Below are 21,385 nucleotides of genomic sequence, written 5' to 3' on the forward strand. Positions count from 1 at the left end.
TTAGAAAGACCTGCTCATTTGGGAAGTAAACCTCACCTCAAAAGAATGAAACACAGAACATAATTTGTGGGGGGAAGGATGGGATGAGGGCTGGAGATTAAAATAATATTGTTTATAAAACGATGAACTGTGAATCAGGGAATCCAACTCTCTTGTATAACTGATCATATTCGTGACTTTACATAAGTTGTCCTCTCCCCCTAGATCTCAATAACTCACTTAAGTTTTTTTTTTTAAAGAAAAAAATCACAAAATATGTGTTTATTGATAAAACTAGAACATAGCTTCAGATTTCTTGTGGAAAGCAGCTATCAAGAACTTTCAGACGATCAAGTCAACTCTGCCAATCAGGAGAAATGACAGCAAGTTCCATGGGAAATTCTTTTGTCACCGAACAGATTGGGGGATTTTTGTGTGTGTGTCTCAAAGTAAACCTCATAACTCTAGAGACTTACTTAATTTGAGAAAAGGATACTTCATTGTTCTTTGCATCTTTCCTGTTTAGAAAGAAAAAGAGGCCCATTAGACAAAACAGGCTCATTCTGCACCTACCCCTTCCGCGCCTATACCGAATGCCTTTCCCTGGACATGTGGGTTCGTATCAGACACTAAATCCTGCTCACTACTACCGAACTCAGCAGTCCAAGCAGCAAATGCTGGTTACAGATCTGTAAAGTTATTCTCTTTTATACTACAGGTAAGTACGAGGAAATCTTACTCGAGCAACTGTTAGGAATTTCCTTGCAAATACCTATCAGCAGCAATTCCTTACTGAAAATCAAGACTTATTATTTCATACTCCATTTGTGTGAAAGCCTATCTGGAAAGTTAATGCAATCAACAAAAAAAAACATGTCGGCTCTAGTGCCGCCACGCTGGTGGGTGCCTGTGTTCTCCCCCGCTGTCTGCTCAACTCCATACTGGAAGGCGGTTTGGCAGCCATGTACCAAAAATGGAAAACATGCATACCCACTAACCCGATAATTATCTAGTTTGGAATTTAATCAAGGAAATAATCATGAGTGTGCACAAGTATATGTAACTGTGGTCAAAAATTAGAAACATCCAATAAATTGGTTAAATAGATGGTACATCCACACAGTTTAATATTCCGTAGCCACTTAAAATGCTGGTGAAGTGAAGCTGTTCACTCCGTCTGAAGTGGATACGGCAGGCTAGACACCAACACTTAAAATATGAACTCTACCACTGAGCTAGAGCCCCAAGCCATTTTTTATTCTTTACTTTGAGACAGAGTACCACTAAGTTGCTGAGGCTGGCCTCAAACTTGCAATCCTCCTATCTCAGCCTCCTGAGTTGCTGAGATCACAGGCTACCACGCACTAGGCCTACTCTATTTTTAAGAAGCTATAAAGCTGTTTTACCCAGCCACTGACCTCTCCTTCCCCAAATCTGAGAACTGTGAGAACTGCCATCCTCTCGACAATGCAGGGTGGCAGCACATGAACCAGGCACAGGCCACGTTAAAAATCTGGAGCCGGGGCAGAAATTCCCTGGTTGGTGGCACCTGGATGCAAATCAACCCCAACTGATACACAGGCAGGAGGCCATGATCAGGCAGGAGGGCAGGTGACGAAGTGTGAAGACCACATTCAAGTTATGCGTCACCTCTGCATCCTGGGTTGGGGCTCACAAGATCTGCCTCTCCAGATCCTCAGGAAGGAAATAACTCATGGAAAGCACACACCCAAGCACACAAAAAGCACCAAACAAGGCTGCTACTTCCGTTCCCCGTTTAACCACCCACAGGTGCCAGTACAGATCAAATAGCATCTCTTAAGGCACAAGACCGTGTGCAAAGCACTTCCTCTACCTAGGCTCACAGACCGTGTGCAAAGCACTTCCTCTACCAAGGCTCCCCAGCCTCGTCAGCTGGGCACTGTTGTTATCCCCACGCCACAAAGGAGGACGCTGAGGCTCAGTTTCCCCACAGCGAGTAAGAGAGGGAGCCTGTGTGAGACCTGGCTGACTCTAAAAGGAAATCTCTGACCACCACCACGTGGAACAGCCTTGTGGACGAGAACACTCCATGTGAGCACAGCATCCTACACTGTGGTGTTCTCCAACAGCCCGACGTGGCCGCCAGGACGGGCCATTGGGCCTGAAAATCCCCCTACTGGGGGAGAGTAATCTAACCAACATAAGCAAGCTCACCTTTTCTTCCTCCAGAAGATGAAGCCTCCCACAGCCACGATGACCAGGGCACCAAAGATACATCCAAACACAGCTCCGAAGATGACACCTGGGCAGAGTCCAAACGGGAGGTACCTGGAGAGGTGTTCCTGCAGGACCCTCACAAGCAGACAAGTGCCTCACAGCACAGGGCTAGGGCAGGGGCCTGTGTGTGCTCAGAGTGCATGCGTACACGCACACGCACACGCACATGCACACGGAGGACAGTCAACTATCCTTGGACCTTAAACTAGTCCAGGCATTTGAGAGCTGCGTTCTTTATCCCCATTCCACCACTAAATGGATGGTGGTGAGAATGGATGGCACTCTAGGTCTCAGTGCCTCAATGATAAATTTAGGGAACTGGGCTAGATCAGTGATTACCCAACCACTTCAGGTTTTCTGAGCCTAACACCCGTGTGTGAGCAAAAAAAAAAAAAAAAAACTTCACAGCACCATGCTAAGGTGTCACGAAATCGCTCTGTTGACTGGGGGGGAGCAGGGACTCCCCAGACTTCGCCTCTGGGGAATTCTTTCTCATGCCCAACAACTGCCAGGTAGAAAAAACAGATGAGCTAACAAACCAGTCCATTTGTCTCTGGCATGGATGGGCGAGGGGCTCCCCTGAGGTCCCTGAAGTTCCCATACCACTGAGTTCTCTGATCGTGGGCAGGAACACTTGACAAGGAGTCCAAGGCCAGAGTGCAGGCCTCCAAGACTGTGTAACCCTGGGGAAGGGTCTTAAAAGCCTTATTTCTAACACAGACATTGAACAAGGTAATTTCTGTAATTCCTTATGATGCAAATATTCGAGAATTGTGTGCCCTGCACATGAGCTCACAAATGTCTACGCGAAGATCAAAGACTAAATAACCTATGCAGATTGGTTTTAGAAAAGGGGGTGTGTGGGACCAGGGCTGTCAGGGACCTCAGAGGGGGAAACTGTACTGAGCCCGATGGCCAAGTGACATCTCAACTTCTGAGAGGGGAGAGGCAGCCACTCCAACCTCCCCCTCCCCAGGTCCAAAGGAGGCACACAGATAGTGGGCTTCTGTGGACCCCTGAACTGGTGACAGGACTACTGTCTTTCCTCTACCTGGATCCTGGGGCAAGAAAACGGCCTCTGAATAACGACTGAAGGTCACGTAGCTCTCAGCTCCGTTGATGAGTCCCTCGTTTTGAAGGTTAAAGGTAATATTGGTGAAGCCAGCAACACAAGCCCTGTGATGACAAGGACCAAAATCAGGCTGCTGAGACAGGTCTGCCACTGCAGGCACGTAGAGCTCTGCACGCACGAGGCTGGCCCCCAACCAAGAACAAAGACCTCACCGGTAGGAGCCCAGAGGCTCCAGCTTCCCGTTGTAATAGCCGAGGGTGGTCGACTCATTCCCAACGTCGATTTCGTATTTCAAGACTTCAGACAAGCCCTGAGAGCGCCCCTTTTCTTCTGTGTTTATGAGGTATGTCACGTAAGTGTCCGAGGCCCCCTTTTTAAAATCCTCATACGTATACTTCAAAACATCTGCAGAAGGGTGACCAGCTGAGGAAGACGGGGCGAATCGTAAGTGACAGCAGAGAGAGACTGAAGTCTCCTGTTCTCCTACATTATGACCCTGCTGTGCATGACCATGACCCCAGCTACCACCTCTCAAGGACCTCTCGCCGTGGGGCTTTGCTTACATAAACTCACTTCACACACCCCCACCCCCATCTCATCACCAAAGCTCATCACCCCCACTCCACAGATGAGAAAATGGAAGCACAGGTAACTGACAGGGCCTGGCCCAAGGTCCCAGGGCCCACACCGTCCTGGATTCCTAAGCCAGACCATTTGGTCCAAGGCCTGTGGTCCCACTGGTCACAGGCCAGTACTGGTCAGGATGGCCACTAGGCAATATCACCACCCTATTCAGCAAAGGTCCAAGCCTTGGGATTTGTTGAAAAACACCACAGCAAAATGAAAAAGAACTTGAAACAGTCCCAAAATAAAAAGGAGGGGACGGGGGATGTTTCTACATCACTTTTTGAAATTTTGGAACCAGCAAATTTCTGTGTTCGTGGATCCCTGTTTGGTCCCCGACTTCCTCAAGGAGATGAGAACAGCACCACAGGCTGAGACCAGGGCAGAGGTAGCCCTGCATTTTCCACATGAATGAACTGCCCAAAGCAACAAATCAGCAATTTAAACCCAGGCCTGTGCAGAGGCCTCACAGCAGCAACTGAGGACACTGTCTTTCCCTTCTGACCACCAAGGAAGGTACCAGAGCCCCCTAAGGAAAAGCAACCTGATCACCTCCACAGGGATGCCCTGTGCAATGGAAATCATCTTCTATTTGCTTTCAAAAGGAAGTCCTCCTTTAAGGATGATTTGGAAAGGAGGGAAGGCAATATTGGTTAAGACTAAATAATGTTCTGCCACTAAAAGACCCTGTGTTAATAAAAGAAAAATCTAGATCAGAGGTTGGCAAATTATGGTCCATGAGCCAAACTGAGCCACTGCCTGTTGTGGTGAATGATGTTTAATGGGAACAGCCAGGCCCATTCTAGACCTCCCTCCTACAACTGCTTTCCCACTACCACGGCAGATCGGAGCAGACAAAGACTGCTCACAGAAAGTGTGTTGACCCCAGACCAAGATCACCAGGAGCCAACTCCCCCTCTCTGAGGGCCAAAACAAGGGCTGCAGTGTGAAGTGAGGCATGTGCCTGTGTCACTAACAGGCCTCAGTGGTCGTGGCAGGTCCCGCACACCGTCTGACCCGCAGCGGCTCCTCCTTACCTTCCCCAGTGGTGAGAATGACAGCGTAGGCTTTGATGGGTCCGTGGCTGGCTTCAAACCCACTGAACTTGACCTTTACTGAATTATGACTGACAGATGTAATATTAGGGGATCCATCTGGAGGAGGGGGGTCTGAAAGAAAACAAATCAAAACAAAACATGATCACCTGACACATAAAACCAAAGAAGGAACAATACATTCATTAGGCAGACGCAGTGGCGCACGCCTACAATCCCAGCAACTGGGCAGCCTGAGGCAGAAGGATCACAAGTTCAAGGCCAGTCTCAGCAACTTAGCAAGACCCTGTCTCAAAATTTAAAAAAAAAAAAATTTAAAAAGAAGGGGTGATGTAGCCCAATGGTAAAACACCACTGGGCTCAATCTCCAGTTCCAAAAAAAATAGGTGAAGAATGTGCTTGAATGCCCTCCTCAAGATCTATCCATGCTCTGGCAGCTATAGGCCAGGTGATGCATAAAAGATCCAGAAGGAAGAGAGAGGCAGGAAAGAAAATCGGTGACATTCAGAGACTGTGGATCCTGGAGACACCGTAATCACAGTAACCCTCCAGTGTGTCTAACCACATTTCCAGGGCGGGCTCCCAGCAACCTTATTTGGTTTTGTTGCTATATCTAAACAACATATATTTTTATTTTCTTTTATTTTTTGAACAGATTTGTTGGGGTATAATTAGAATACAACCAAGGAGGCTGAAGAATGGTATACTGAAAACTACCCAACATTGCTAAAAGAAATGAAAGACACAGATAAATAGGAAGACATCCCATCTTCATGGAATGGGATAATACATATTATTAAAATGTCCGGAGTACTCAAAGAAGTCTACAGATTCAATGCAATCCCTATCAAAATCCCAATGGCATTTTTTTACAGAAATAGGAGAAAAAATACCAAAACTCATATAAGCCTATAAAAGAGAATAACCAAAGTAATCTTGAGAAGGAGAGCAAAACTGGAGGCCTCAAAATATACTACAAAGCCACAGTAATTACTAGTATAGTAGAGGCATAAAGATACACATAGATCCATGAAACAGAATTGAGAATGTACAATTAAACCCACACATATGCAACCAACTGGTCTTCAACAAGAGTGCCGAGATACACCCTGGGGACAAGAGAGTCTCTTCATAAGTAGTTGGGAAAACTGGATAGCTACATATGAAAGAATAAAACTGGACTCCTATCTTATGCCATGCACAAAATAAACTGTACATGAGCTCTAGACTTCAGCCTCACATCTGAAAATGCAAAATTCCTACCAGTAAACATAAGGGAAAAGCTTCTTGATATTGGTCTTGACAATGGTTCCTCAGATACGACACCAGAAGCACAGACAATAACCAAAGCAAAATCAGGCAGGCAGGACGACAACAGACGGACGGAAAAGCTGTGTAGCAAAGGCAACAAGCAACGGCATGAGATGCCAGCACCCTCCTCTGAAGATAACCTGCCTCTCCCATCCCCCCACAGACCTTCTGACTTGAGCTGGGAGGGGTTCCTCTTCCAGAGACATAGGTGGACAGGTGGACGGACAGTGAGAGAAAGCACTGGGTACAAGGCTGAAGTGTGGACGAGGAGGCTGTACAGACATCCGCGCACCCAGGGATGGGGCCGGATCAGCACCAGCTCAGAACAAAGACCCAGGCCAGTGCCCAGAGAAAAATCAAAGATGAGACGGGAAGAGGACGACACACACTCTCCTGAGACCCGGCCGCGCTCCTGCTCCACGGCCTTCACACTACAGTCCCCATTTTTGGTGGAGTTGATCTGAAATGCTACCTACAAAAACTGAACCAACCCTTTTACCAGAAACCAGAAAAGCCCACAATGGAACGTCCCACAGGTGACCTTCATAATTCCACACCTTCTCTTTCCAAGCCAGGCTCCAAACTGGCTCAGGAAAAAGAAATGCTGAATTAAAGTTGATCCCTCTCCACTTAATTTGTCTCCCACATACGGTTTGGGCTGTTTTCATTATTATACAAAGATTCAGGGAGACTGAAAGAACTGAACTCCAAAACAATCCACAATATAATTCTCTAAACTGGCACTGCCCAAGACGGCAGCCGTCGGCCACAGACAGCAATGGGAGCACATGAAATGTGACAAGTGCGAATGCAGATGTGCTACAAGCACAAAAGAGACTGGATATCAGACTTAGCACCCCAAAGGCAAAATGTCTCATTAATACTGTAAACAGATTATATGTTGAGATGATTTTTCTTTTCTTTTTTTTTTTTTTCTTATTTTGGTACCAAGGGTTGAACTCAAGGGCACTTGACCTCTGAGCCACATCCCAGCCCTTATTTTTTTTTTTTTTTTTTTTTGAGACAGGGTCTTGCTAGGTTGCTTACAGTCTCACTAAATTGCTGGGGCTGGCTTTGAACCTGCAATCCTCCTGTCTCAGCCTCCTGAGCCACTGGGATTACAGGCGTGCGCCACCATGCCCACAAGATATTTTTAATATACAAGTTAAATTAAATGCTATTACTTTTAGCTCTTCCTTTTTAAATTTTTTATGTGGCTTCTAGAAAATTCTGAATGATACATGAGGCTCCCATTGTACTTCTAGTGGACCAGCAGCTCTATGCTACCAGTTTTGGAAACCTCTCATGTAACCGACAGCAGCAACCACTTGGAGGCGCTGTTCCCATGCCTGTCAACTGTTCCAAAAGCAGTTTCCAAACAGACCCCCACACCTTCCATCAGCAACTGGCCAGAGAGGGTCCCCAACTCTGCCCTCAGACTGGCACAGCATTCCAGCTCCCCCACCACTGAACCTGGAAGTCCTATCCTCTCAGTCTCTACCTGAATCCTGAACTCGGCAGGGTCCCTGCCGACCTTATTTACCACAGTGTTTCTTAACTGCATCAAGTCCCTTCCCCAACCTTGGCACACAGTAAGCAACCAGTGAATGTTGGCAAAGACTATCACTCCAGTTCTCCTGGATCTACCCCACCCAACACCTCCAAACGCAGAGAAAATGCAACTCCACTTTATGTAACACATGCTACATTTATATATAAAAATTCATCTATAACAAGGCAGCTGTAGATTAGAATGAGAGAATCGCTGGACTAAAAGATACGCAGTCATTATCCCACCCTGTCCCACCGTGTTTGGTTTCAACAACTAATTCTGATGCTCTTCTGGGCTCCACACAAGCACTGTGCTCAGCCCTGGAAACTGAATCAGGCATGGCTGCTGATCTTTAGTAGTTTATACACACTGAAATGATATCATTAAACAGAACTATGAAAAAGCCATCAAAATGTTCATGGCTTCTATTATGCACTAGAGTGCTGCAGAAACCCAAAGGGGCGTGACCCAGGGTCCAGAGCAGTTGTGTACTATGAAACTTCAAAGAGCCCCCGGCATTCACAGTCTACGTGAATGTGTTCCCAGGAATTGTGTAGTGCACAACCTGACCAGCCCCACATGGCAACTCTAAAATGGTCTTTAACACTCATCTGATTTGTACAACAGTCCTAGAAAATAGGACTTTCCCCTTTTACAACAAAGAAAAACAAGGCTCAGAGATGTTAAATAGCTTTTCTGAGATCACACAACTGATAAATGGCAGAACTTGGGATCCAACCAAGATCTGCCTAAGTCCAAGGCTCTGTTCTGTCCGTAGAATTCCTCAACCACTTTAGAAGGCAGCTCTCCAAAGTAAGAAGCTTTTCTCCCCCATGCTATTACAACCACTAATTCTTTAGATGGTTAGGAACATTCTTATGCCCTAAAGAACAAATATCCAGGAGTCAAAAAGCACAAAGATGGAGCCCTACCAGGTCACTCAAAGACATAACTCTGGCAAAGACATGCAGAAACAAGAACAGATTAAATGAAGCAGAGATTTATAAAACTCGACTTTTCCCCATGCACATATACCCACACACAGAGAATAGACCAGGTCTGAAAAGATTAACTAGGAGGATCCCCTGCATAGGAAATAATCTGTTTCCCACAGCAGCTCGGGAGCTTGTTAACACAGATGCCAGGAAAATATAAATCTTGACCAAATATCTGATAATGGTTTTTTAAAGGTCTCGTTCCATCTTTAATATTAAGGTAGCTGTGTCTGAAATAAAGAAAAGAGGAGTCCCTAACTTGAAGTAATGCCTAATGAAATATTTACAAATAAAAGTACATAAGAATCACAACTGGTTTCAAGAAAGTTGGGGGGAGAGGGAGATCCCCACAGGTAAATGAGATTGGCCAAGAGCTGACGCATGTTCAGCTGGGCACGTGAATTTCATCATACTGTCTACTTTGTGAGAATTTCTATAGAAATGTCTTTTTAATGCAGGAAGAGAACTCCCTACTTAAAAGAAAACGTGGCCATGTGTTATTCTACAAAGCAACAGAACCTCCTAGGACATAAAAAAAGGAGACCCTCTTTTCTGCTATTCCAGAGATTTCTATAGAATGGGATACCAGGCAATGCCAATAAAAATACATATGTAGGGGAAATTTTTTAAAAATGGATTTCCAGGCTACACTTGCAGACCCACTGGGTCCACCTCCTGCCAGGGAGCCTACCTGTGATGCCGGTGACGCAGGTGTTCTGGGTGGGGACAGCCATCTTCTCACAGGACAGCGTGGTGATGCTGAAGTTGTACGAGGTAGAAAAATTCAAATACGTGACTTCCGTCCTGTACTCAGTGCCATTCTCCGGAGAGCAGCTCTCCAGCAGTGTCACATTGTCCCAGGCTCCACTGCTGACTCCTAGCTCGAAGCCTTCGTTGGTGCCAGGAGGGCAGGCCCATTTCAGAACCAAGGCTGGCTCTTTGAAGACCACCTCACAGTGGAAGGAGGTCACTGGTGCAGGCTCTGCGAAGCAAGCACAGTGCCTTGTGAGATTCTGCAACTTTTGCTTTTGCAAACATGCAGAGCAGAAGGCCCAGCCACGATGAGCAGACAGGCCTGACCCTGAATTGGGCAAGACAAGATTGTGCAGCCTTGGGTCAGTCCCCGCCTGCTCTGAGCCTCCACTGCAGAACTGCCTAGGATGAGAGGAAACACTGGGAGTCGTCTCTGAGCAGGACACCTGGAAGGGAGGCGGGCTCCATGAGAAGTGCCAGCCTGTGAGTGGCAGCAACCTCTTCACCTCTACACCCCATCGGGGGCCCTCCTGACAATTCTTGAGGTGGGAGGGAAGGTCCATACTGTCCCCTTTTGAAACTCAATCAGCTGCAGCTTAGCCAGGTGAGTCTCTGCAGAAGACACAGCTGGAGATTGGCAGACCCAAAACTGGATCCCAGGTTTTCTAAATGCAAGCTCGGGGCACTTTCCACACACCCAGCATGCTGATTGATCCAGGCCAAATGGCATCAGCATCTTTGCCTTGAAAATGGAGTGGTATCTGTCTCTGTCTGAGGACCAGTAGTTCCCGAGGGCAACACTGAACTGAAATCAACAGGAAACTGTGCCCACATACTGGAGGAGACTGTTATCACTAACGCCACAGAGTTCTAAGGCAAGGAAAGCTCTCACCACTCACCTGGTGCAGTTCCCACATTCCCACCTGAGGCCTGAAAGGTAACCCACCCAGTGCACCCAATTCAACAGCTCACATCCCATCTGCCATAAATACTCATATGAACTTTTTCTCTTGCTACAGGCTGCAGTAATTACAGCTACCACAGGCATCAGCAATGGAGCCACCCCGATGCCAAAGATCAGAGACCAAACCAGGTGGGATGGTGCCCACATTGGCAGGGGTGACTCAAAGCTGAAGGGCTTCTGTAACCACCCCACAGGAAAGGTCAGAGGCCAAAGGTCCATCTCTAACACACACTGGAGCGGCTGGTCCAATGAGATTCCAACCTCCAAATCTAAACCCACTTGAAGGGAGGATGCAGGAGCTAAGGGGACAGGGAATGGGGTGGTTCAGGTGCGGAGGTGACAGGTGCACCACCATCAACTGTAAGCAGGAGCACTCATCAAAACTGCCTCAATCCCTTCCCTGGGAGGCTCTCTCAACACACCTCAGCTCAGCATGGGCTCTTCTCTATCACACCTTCTGAGTTGTAAAGATCAAGAAGGGAGAAAATGTTGAGCAATATCCTTTTCATCTTTTTCAGTGGAAAAGAACTACAATGCTGGATGTGGTTTGTGCCCTGACCAATCACCTCGCAGCTCCTGTGGGTCCACTCCTGCCACTGGCCTCCTGCTCTTTCTCCAGGACAGAGGCTCCCTCTAGCCTCAGGGCCTTTGCCATCTGTGATGTTCAGACACCCTGACAGCCACGTGGCTGGCTCCTTTGATTCTCTGGGCTCTCTGCTCAGAATCACCTTTTCATTGAGCCTTTCCTAGACACACTAGACAAACGTCTCATGTTTCCCTTGTTTTTTTCTCCTCTCCTTAGCAGTAATTATCACCAAACAATGTGCTTATTTATCTTTATTATTTGTCTTCCCAGCTAGAACACAAGTTCCAGGGCCTTATCCATCTGGCACACAAGCGCTCAGCAGACATCTGTTGAATGAAGAAACGGCCAGGGCACCATGACAAAAGGATGTCTTGGCCCGCCATCTATGACCTAATGAACTACAGAGCGGAGCGGACGACCTGAGGACCACCTGCAAGATCAGCACCACACAGGAGGGGGTCCACGGGCACCTGGGGCTGCTCACCTGTACAGAAAGACTCCCAGCTGGGCGTCAGAGACTCAGTGACATTCCCCACTTGTGTAAAGATCTCCACTCTGTACGGTGAGCCAGGTATCAACTCCATGACTGTGGCGTTAGTGACCCCGACATCCGTCCTGACCACCTGAGTTGTGTTGCTGGAATTTTCAGCCTTCTCAATAAGAAGGCGGTAGGAGTACGTGGGCGAGGCCGCGTCAGGGTTCTGCCAACTTAAGGTTGCCGCTGTGGTGCTGGTGTTTATGACAATGCTGGCCACACTGCTTGGCCCTGGAATTTAAAAAAAAAATGTTAAAGAAAAGCAGAGGCTAATTTGCATTCTAGGACTATCTTTCTTACTACATGCAAAAATAGCCTGGTTTCTTTTTAAAAGAATGAATAAAACTAATATTTGCTGGCTCAAAGGACAGAAGACTTTCCCAGAAAGATTCTCAGGAAATAATTATACAGATCAAACCTAAAAACAGTGAAAGTTTTTTGGATTTCTTCTAATACTTCAGGGCGTATCGGAAATATATTTTTAAGGTATGATTTCTAATCTGTTTTTTAAATCTGACTGATGAAAGAGGGAAAATATACAGAAAGTATATTATAAACCAACACTGTTACTGTCTGTAGGGTTTGCAAATTAGCAAAACACCTCCCTCTCTGCAAGCAAAGCTCCTCATCCAAGCAAGATCTTCCAGTGCCTGCATGATAAGGTGACTCTCCTCCAGTATATATTCCCAAGGAATGAATGGAACAGTTATGTCTTCCACTCCCATGGAATAAATCACTTTGTCTCTAAAGCCAGGTGAGGTGGCACACACCTGTAATCCCAGGGACTGAAGCACGAGGCTCTCAAGTTTGAGGCAAGTCTGGGCAATTTAAAGAGACCCTGTCTCAAAATAAAAGGAGCTGGGGATATAGCTCAGTGCTTGCCTAGCACATGTGAGGCCCTGGGTTCAATCCTCGGTATCACACAAAATAAACAAAGACAATTCCAAGTTCACGTGGTTTCAACATCAGTGCCCAGCAAGGACAGCAGAACCTCTGCCAAAGCCGAGGTTTCCAACTTACTCCGCTTCAAGGTCACCCTGGAACCCAGAAACACAAGGGACCCCGATACCATCATTCAACCAGTGCTGCCCCCAAGTGGAAGGCAGGGAGAATCTCACCCAGAAGGGCATCCTAAGAGACTTACGTGTGTACTGGAAAATGGAGCTGGGCTGTCCCCGGACCTGGCTGGCTTCTGGAGAGATGGTGATGTTGTATAAGGTGCCCGGGTTGAGGCCCTGCAGGGTGGCTGCTTCCTCAGAGCTGTTCGCCTCGCGGGAGCCGCTCTCAGACTGTACAACCAAGTGGTAGATGTATGTGGAAGCACCATCTGTATTCTGCCACTCCAGCTGCATCTCGGTGGTGGTGACGTGGACCACGCGGATGCCAAACACAGCACTAGGGTCTGATCAGAGGAAAGAAAGAGAAGAAGAAAACAGGACCATCATGATGACCTGCTTCCTTTCAACTTCTTTTCAACTTGCTCCTCCATCATCAAACACTAATGAGCTTTCAAAGGGCAAACTCCAAAACCAGGGGAAGAAATACACAAAAAGTTCCTTCAAAAATCCTGGCACTTTCATGACACAGATGAGCTTACCAGTTCTTATTACCAGCTCTCTGGTCTTTTGATTTTGTCATAAAATGACCCCTTCAAGGGGTCTTCTGGAGTGGAAATTATGTTTGGTTCCTTAAGCTGAGCTGATAATCCTATGTGTGCTAAGCTATGGAACCAACCTAGGTGCCCTACAACAGATGAATTGATAAAGGAAATGTGGTTTAAATACACAATTAAGAAGCCATAAAGAAGAATGAAATTACGGCATTTGCCAGTAAATGGATAGAACTGGAGGCTATCACGCCAAGTGAAATAAGCCAATCCCAAAAACCAAAGGCCAAATGTTCTCTCTGACATGTGGATACTGACACTCGATAAACGGGGGAGGGATGGGTGGAGGTTCATTGGATTAGACAAAGGGGAATGAAGGGAAGGGACGGGGGATGGGAACAGGAAAGACAAAAGAATGAATTGGACATAACTTTTCTATGTTCATATATGATTACACTACCAGTGGAACTTGTGTGTATAATATGTCAACATATACTCTGTCAAGCCTAGCTAAAAAGAATAAATAAACGAGAATGAGCAAGGAATTCCCAAAAGTTTCTCCAAACAACCTAGGAATAATTCAATAATTTATTTAAACTACTTTCATAAAACTGTTCCATCAATATCAATTATATTTATAGAACTAACAAAACCATGTCACAAAGTTCCTTCTGAAATAACAGTGGAGGTGCCCAACCCCAGGGTAATGGTTAACTTACAACAAACACGTCTAGAACAACAGTTCTTAAAGCATGTGGGTCTCCAGACCGCTTTCCCTTCCTTAAAAGTTATTAAGGGCCTCAGAGAATTTTTGTTTCTTTAGGTTATATTTACCAATATTTACTGTATTATAAATTAAAGTAAGGAATTTTTCTGACTGTAAGAATACATATGAAAATGACATCAGAATTAAAATCCCCTATCAGGAATTACCTGGGTGGTGACTTACATGGGTAGCCTGTGGCTAGAGGAGGGGTGAAGGTCACAGGTTTATATTGGGGTTTATATTGAAAGTTAAACTCTCTGACTCCTTGTGATAGCCTGAGCTGATTTCCTCAGCCTCACCCTTCTGCCCTGATATTCTGCCTCACTTCAGGCCCCAAAGGATGGAGTCGGTCATCTATGGACTGGGACCTCTGAAACGAGGAGCCCCAAATAAACTTTACTGCCTTAAAATTGTTCTTGTCAGGTCTTTTGGTCACAGCAGGAAAAAAAAAAAAAAAAACTAAAACACTGTGAGAGACTCCTGGACCACACTTTGAGAATACTTTTCTAGTCCAGACTCAGAAAACTTTCTCTGCCAGGCTCAGAGCATAAAATTTAGGTTTTAGAAGCCATAAATTCTCTGTCATTACTACTTATAGCATAAAAAAAGATGTAGAGAGTACACAAACAAATGAGCATAGCTGTGTTCCAATAAAATTGTAGTCACCAAAACACACACAGGGCCAGGCGCAGTAGTGCATGCCTGTAATCCCCGTGCTTCCGGAGGCAGAGGCAGGAGGATCGCAAGTTCAAAGCCAGCCTCAGCAACACAGCGAGGTGCTAAGCACCTCAGTGAGACCCTGTCTTTAAATAAAATACAAAATAGGCCTGGGGATGTGGCTCAGTGGCTGAGTGCCCCTGAGTTCAATCCCCAGTACCAAAACACACACACACACACACCCATCAGCCATTATTACCTACCAGTCCCAACATGTAAACAACAGAATACAAGGCAGTTGTCAAAATTATCCTGTAGAAACACTTATGCTGACAGGAAAATATTTACAACAAACTGTTAAGTGGGAAAAGGCAGATTACAAAATCACATGCATAAAATGACCTCAGCTGTATCATTTGATAGATGACATATGGGTTTTTTGTTTATTTGTCTGCTTTTTAAATCGTGGATATGCAGGCTGGGGAGATAGCTCAAGGCCCTGGGTTCAATCCCCAGCACCACAAAAATAAAAAATAAAAAAATCACGGATATGCGAAAGTGTCATGAAAACTTTTTAAGATTTTTCTTAATAAAAAGAAAAGCAATATGTGGAAAACATGACGTCTATAAATCATACACATTTCCTTTAAGAAACATGACTGTTTGACAGAAAGCACGGCCCACTTGCTTACCAGTTCTACCATCAACTGTCTGGGGTGTCCCTTCAGTCCCATTTGGTCCTTGAGGAAATATTTCAAAATGATAACTGGTTCCAGGGCGTAAGCCACCAATGGTGATACTTTGGTTGGTGGTTGTGTCATTTCCAAGTTCGCCAGCCCCTTTAGTAAGAATCCTAAAGGACTCTGAGTCATTGCTGCTCCAGGCTAAGCCGATTTCCCTGGTGCTGACACTTGTCACTCGAAAGTCAGAAACTGGACCTGGGGCTGTGGGATGAGAGAGAATGATCAGATTAAGAATCTGCACCCAGAAAACGGGGGTGAGCAACTCTCACAAAATAACTTGCACACCCAGACTTACTGGGGGGTCACAATTCAGACCATAGTAGCCCCCAGAACTGATTTCCAGGTTAAGGCTGCAGAACTGAGCCTCCTAGAGAGTCCCCCCCTTAAAATGGAGAGCAGAGCTAGGCTCCAGGAAGCCTCCATGGCAGCAGCTGACTCTAGCATACCCGGACGCCCCATCTCCCATTGGCTCCCCTTTGGCCCATCAGCTACAACACGAGCTCCACAGAAACCCGGGTTTCTGGCCATGGAGCGAGCACTTGGCCACCCGGGTGCAGGCGCTGTGTGCTTAACTTGCACAAAGCCATTCCCAGGAAACCAGAGGAGGCTGAAGCCCCCAGGAACACGGGCTCCGGCTCTGGGGGACTCCTGGCCACTACTGCCTGCTTGATGATGAACATGCTCCTAAGCCTCTCAGGACCTCTGTTTACAGAGCCTGCTGCTGACCCACAGAATACGTCCCCTGACCTCACCTTCTCCTTTGAAACACATCCCCAGACTTTTAGCTGTGTGCATGACTACAGGAACTAAACACTGCAGTTCCCAGCCTCCCCTGCAGCCAAATGGAGCTAAGCTCCAGACAATTCAATGTGAGAAGTACTGTGTGACTTCTAGCAGCAAGTAAAGCCCTCAGGGGTGAAGCTCTGTGTTCTGCTGGGGATCCTTGCTATTGCTGGGATGTGGATGTGACCGCTGGCGCTCAGGCTGCCTGACTCTAGAACCAGCTCTGGGGTGGTGACCACAGCCTCCTGATCCCAGGATCACAGCTCCTGGAGTCAGCTGCTGCCACAGAGGCTTCCTGGAGCCTCACTCTGCTCTCCATTTTAAGGGGGGACTCTTCAGGAGGCTCAGTTCTGCAGCCTTAGCCTAGAACTCAGTTCTGGGGGCTACTATGGTCTGAATTGTGACCCCCAGTAAGTCCTAACCCCAGTACCTCAGAAGGTGCCTCTCCTGCACCTCAGTACTGTATTTGCAGACAGACTCTGTTGAGAGGTTGTTAAGTTAAAGAAGTCACGAGGGTGGGCCTCTCCCGGGAAGACTGGTGTCCTCATAAGAAGAGATTAGCGCACAGACACACAGTCTGAAGGACCATCACAGGAAGGCACAGGGAGAAGATAATCACCTGCAAGCTGAGAAGCTACAGAAGAAAGCAGCCTTGATCTGCCACTTCTTGTAAATCAAGAAGGGTAAGAAAACTTATGTTGAAGGATGAGAAAACTAACTTCTGTTGTGCTCATTATGGCAGCCCTAGCAAACCAACAGGAGCCCTTCCAGTGATTCTGGAAACCCTCAATCCCCGGCATAAATTCCTCTTGGCTTAAAATAGCTCATTGCTTCTGCGTCCTGCAACTAAGTCCTGGCTAGCACTTCCATGCTCATGCTGCCCAGCACTAGGTTTCTTTTCCACTAGAGAGAAATAAATACCTGTCTTACTTATAAGCAATTGCGACCTGAGGTTGGGGAGCAGGTCAGTTGTGACTCCCAGTTCAACTTCATCCTAACTCAGAGAGAGATTAAACAGTAAAAAAAAAAAAAAGTAAAAGGTGAAGAAATGAAAGCAAATTTCGTTTTCCCCAAAGAGTAAATCACACAACAATCCCACGGTGTGCTTCCTGGGGGGCACTGACACTTGAGTAAAGCCTTCCAAAAGGATGAGCCCTGAGTCCAGAGCCAGGCACTCCGGGCTTCAAGTCCCTGCTCTGCCACCTGCTAGCTAATGGTCGCAGGCAAAGCGTTCGCCTGTGCTGGACTGTCATTTCCTCGTCTCTGAAAGAGGAAGCCTCACACCCACCATGAAGGCAACTGCCACACACGTAAAGCTCCCGGCTTCTGGTCCTGGCACATAGTAGGATCCCAGAAAGATCAGTTAGAGCAATGGGTGAACTCACGGGTATACACTTGGAGAAAGCCTGGTGTGCCCTCGGCATCTCCCAGGAAAGGCCACACTGTGATGTTGTACAAGGTACTCGAGCTGAGTCCCGAGACGACAGCATGAGTCTCACTGACGGTGAGATTGAGGGAACTGGCCTCCCCAGTCACTTGTATCTTGTAGGTGTAGGCAGAGGATGACCCATTATAGCTGATTTTCCAGGTCAGGGTCATGCTTGTGGCACTGATGTTCATAGCGTGGATGTCAAAAACCTGACTAGAATCTGTTAAGACATAAGAGAAGTGGAAATTAAACAGAATGTCAAGCCAGAGCGGGGAGAGAGCCATCATGGAGCCTGTCATGGAGCCTACACACCAGAAGGAGGCGCTCCTCCTCCATGCCACTTAACCACGACTGGAAACACGTGAGTCGGGCCAAAGTCAGGCACCACTGGTGAGAGAAGACTCCACCTGGCCCTGCACAGATGCCCTTCATTCTTTTTGTGAGTTGACCTTCAGAGAAATGACAGGCTCCTAATCAAACAATAAGTTGGATTCTTCTGATGCCCCACCCTAGCTGCCCAGGTAACTCAGGAAAGTCCTCAAGCACATATCCATCCAGGAATGAACACAGTACGTGAACAACTAAAGACCACAGACTTGGGCTAGGGGGCACATCTGGGCTCCCAGGCTGGCTGAGCTTTCATAGCTTTGAGCTCAATTTGCTCACCTGTAAAATGGAGATAACAATCCTAACCTCAAGCAAAGAGAATAAAAGAAGCCAGGCATGGTGGCCCATGCCTGTCATCCCAGCTACCTGGAGGCTGAAGCAAGAGGATCGCAAGTTCAAGGCCAGTCTAAGCAACTTGGCAAGGCCTTGTGTCAAAATAAAAAAGGGCTAGGGATGCAGTTCAGTGGTAAAGCACCCCTGAGCTCAATCCTGAGTAGCAGGAATAAAAGAAAAAAGACACCAGAGCCCACTAGTCATTGCCATGTGCCCACCTCCACCTCCCAGTCCATCCTCTGTCCTCCTGCCTGCTGTGTGCCCTGGAAGGTGGGGCCCTGTAGGTGGCACCACTGGGGACCCCACCGCATGGACGGTGAGCAGGTTCCACAGTGAGTGACACATCAGGCTGCTGAGGCCAGATGGAGGAGAGCCGTTGCTGTCCTTCATCCATCCTCCTGCTCTGGGGCCCATGTCCTCGCACCTCTGTGCCCTCCACTGGCTCAGCTCTCCCTGAGCTCCAGAAAAACCACCTCCTCCTCTTGCCTTCGAGTGATCTCCCTGCCATGGGCTTGTTTAGGGCACCTCAAAACGCTCTGGTTTCTTCAACCCTGTCCATCCTACCTAAATAGTCACTTGGAGAATGCCAGGCATGTGTGGGCAGGTGTGGCAATGGACTGAATTCCCACGTCCCCCAGAGCAGGTTGAGACCCTGACTGCTGAGGTGACGGAATAGGAGGCAGGGCTTTGGGGGTGATCAGGTGATGAGGGTGGGGCCCTGTGAATGGCATTATCAAAGAGGCCCTGTCTCACCCTTTCTGCACAGGGCCCTCCAGAAACCAACCATGCTAGTGCCCCAATCTCAAACTTCCAGCTCATTAATCTCCCCTCCACCGCCCTCAGCCCTCTACCTTCCTACCTGGGGTCTGTCACTTGCTCTTTCACTCAAGGACATTCCCTCACTGGAGTGTCCTGCTCTCCCTTCTCTCCACACATCCAAGTCCTATCCTCCCTCCAAACCGACCTCAGGTCCTCCCAGCAGAAGAGGCCGCCCCTTGGGACTGGATGTTAAAATCACGCTCCCACCTCCAGTGGCCCCAGCACTTCCTGGGCAGTTCCAGGAGTCGGTGGCGCATGTTACCTGTGCAGTAAGCACCCCAACATCCTTGGCAGGAGGAACCACTTATCACCCACATGGAAGCCGGGGGACAGTGGTTCCTTCTCCCCACACAGCCACCCAGCAAGCAGGTAAGACACTCTCCCCTTCCAGGGACTTTGAATCCTGGGGGTGTCACTGGACCTCATGTGGCCCAGCCCTCCCAGAGTTTCCTGGGTGCCAGTATGGTTCCTGTCCTTGCTCCTCCAGCCTCAACCCTCCGTTCCTCAGTTCTGTGGACCTGTTCACGCATTCTGCCACCAGGCTCCCCGGAGAACTGTGATATTGCAGTGTTTGTCCCTGAGCTTGCCTGGCCCGACCATGTTCTCCTCCATGAATGTCTGTCTCAACTCCCTCTCTGCAGGGGAAGCTCCCTGAGGGTAGGAACTGTGCCTTTCTTTACTCCCTCATCAGCACTGACCCCAAAAGCCACTGAGCACTGGTCAATTTATAGAGCGGAAGAGCTGAGGAATCACAGCTAGGCAGCAGTAATGAGCTCGTTAACAAGCCTTTCCACAGAAAGATCAACATGAATTCCAAGGACAAGCCAAAAAGGGAAACTCATTTCCTCATCTCAGGGTGGGGAAAATTAGGCAATGATTATCTATTTATAAGAAAAAAACATGACAGCAGCTTGTCTCTTGGACTAACAAGCAGAGACAGGAAAGATGTGTGAGGCAGGGCCACAGCAGCTGCCCGGGGTGCTCTCCTGAGCCTCGTGAAAGACATGCTACAGCCACAGATGAAAGGAGACACCCCACAGATCTGTGCTGCCCAAAATCCCTCCCAGAAAACTCCCTCTGACCACAGAACGAGTTGCTAAGCCACCGATAACTCAGATCCAGAATCACAGGAGATGAAACTGCTAGGAAACGCTGGCTGAAGTCACTGCACAAAATCCAACATACTTGTCCTGAACTCGATGGCCTGGGGCTGGCCTTCTGTGCCATCTGCCGCTTGAGAATAAACAGTGGCCCTGTACTGAGCGCTGGACTTCAACCCTACAAGCAGGACTTCAGTGCCTCGGGACTCCTGGCTGGAGGCGGGGTCTGCAGGTACCAGGCAGTATGTACTCGAGGCGCTGCCGCTACACCAGGGTGTGCTCACCGCTGGGCTTCCCTCCGTGCTGCTGGCACCTGTTTTAACTGCAGAAGGCAAAGACATTGACCATAAGAGAAACGCATCCCCCAACTTCTTTCATGTGTCCCCACCCCCAAAAGATGACACATCCGACAGTGCCCACATTTGGTACTCCATAAATATCTGTTCCCTTTCTCCCCCAGAGAGAGACGCGGTCTCCTGAAAAGGCCCTGATATTTTCCTTTGCACTGTTATTCCAGTAACATCCCAGATATTCTGTGTGTCTCTCTCAACTTTGCTATTTTGGACAATTCTCCCTTCTTCTGGACATTTTCCTTCTCCCGTCCCAACGAGATTTTCCAGAGCTGGTCCGTGATTCAGATTTTGGTAACCAAAGCCTACTCAGGGAATGCCTCCCCTGGACCCCAGTGGGTAGGGGGAGTGCAGGGTGTGAAGCAGGAATGGCTGGTGGCCACTTCTCCTTGAGCGTGTGGAAGGAGCCCCTCTAAGAAGGAAGCTGCCAAACAAAGGAGGAAGGAAGAAGGGATGAGAAATGCCCCAACTCTTCCTTCAAGGCCTTGAGCCTGAGGTGGGGGAAACAAGTGCACCGTAAGTCACTCTTCAGAGTGTGATTTCTGCCCGTCACTGCAGGCAAGGAGAACTTTGTAGTTCTGGCTCTACTTGGGTTAATCTACCCATTATTTGTTCAAGTGAAAAATAAAAAGCTCAGAGGTCCGCCTACTTTCCTGGATGCCAGACTCCAGAAGTTTGAAAACCCACTGCATTCTGAACCCCAATTCACCTGTAAAAGAAGAACACG

The 21,385-nt window shown here is 47.7% G+C and overlaps 1 protein-coding gene across 1 annotated transcript in view; it reads right to left on the reverse strand.

Annotated features, from left to right (window-relative positions):
* The window catches only part of PTPRJ (protein tyrosine phosphatase receptor type J), a 49,967-nt gene that overhangs the window by 19,711 nt on the left and 8,871 nt on the right, over positions 1 to 21,385 (reverse strand). The window contains exons 4-14 of the mRNA XM_079105054.1: positions 20,394 to 20,621; positions 17,626 to 17,889; positions 15,407 to 15,658; positions 12,830 to 13,087; positions 11,635 to 11,916; positions 9,539 to 9,829; positions 4,972 to 5,103; positions 3,523 to 3,733; positions 3,290 to 3,414; positions 2,176 to 2,263; positions 456 to 497 (exon numbers count right to left, since the gene is read on the reverse strand). Of these exons, the coding sequence (XP_078961180.1) occupies positions 456 to 497; positions 2,176 to 2,263; positions 3,290 to 3,414; positions 3,523 to 3,733; positions 4,972 to 5,103; positions 9,539 to 9,829; positions 11,635 to 11,916; positions 12,830 to 13,087; positions 15,407 to 15,658; positions 17,626 to 17,889; positions 20,394 to 20,621 (2,173 nt within the window). The remainder of the gene's footprint in view (positions 1 to 455; positions 498 to 2,175; positions 2,264 to 3,289; positions 3,415 to 3,522; positions 3,734 to 4,971; positions 5,104 to 9,538; positions 9,830 to 11,634; positions 11,917 to 12,829; positions 13,088 to 15,406; positions 15,659 to 17,625; positions 17,890 to 20,393; positions 20,622 to 21,385) is intronic.

This window comes from Sciurus vulgaris, assembly GCF_902686455.1.
Source record: "Sciurus vulgaris genome assembly, chromosome: 11".
NCBI lineage: Eukaryota > Metazoa > Chordata > Mammalia > Rodentia > Sciuridae > Sciurus > Sciurus vulgaris.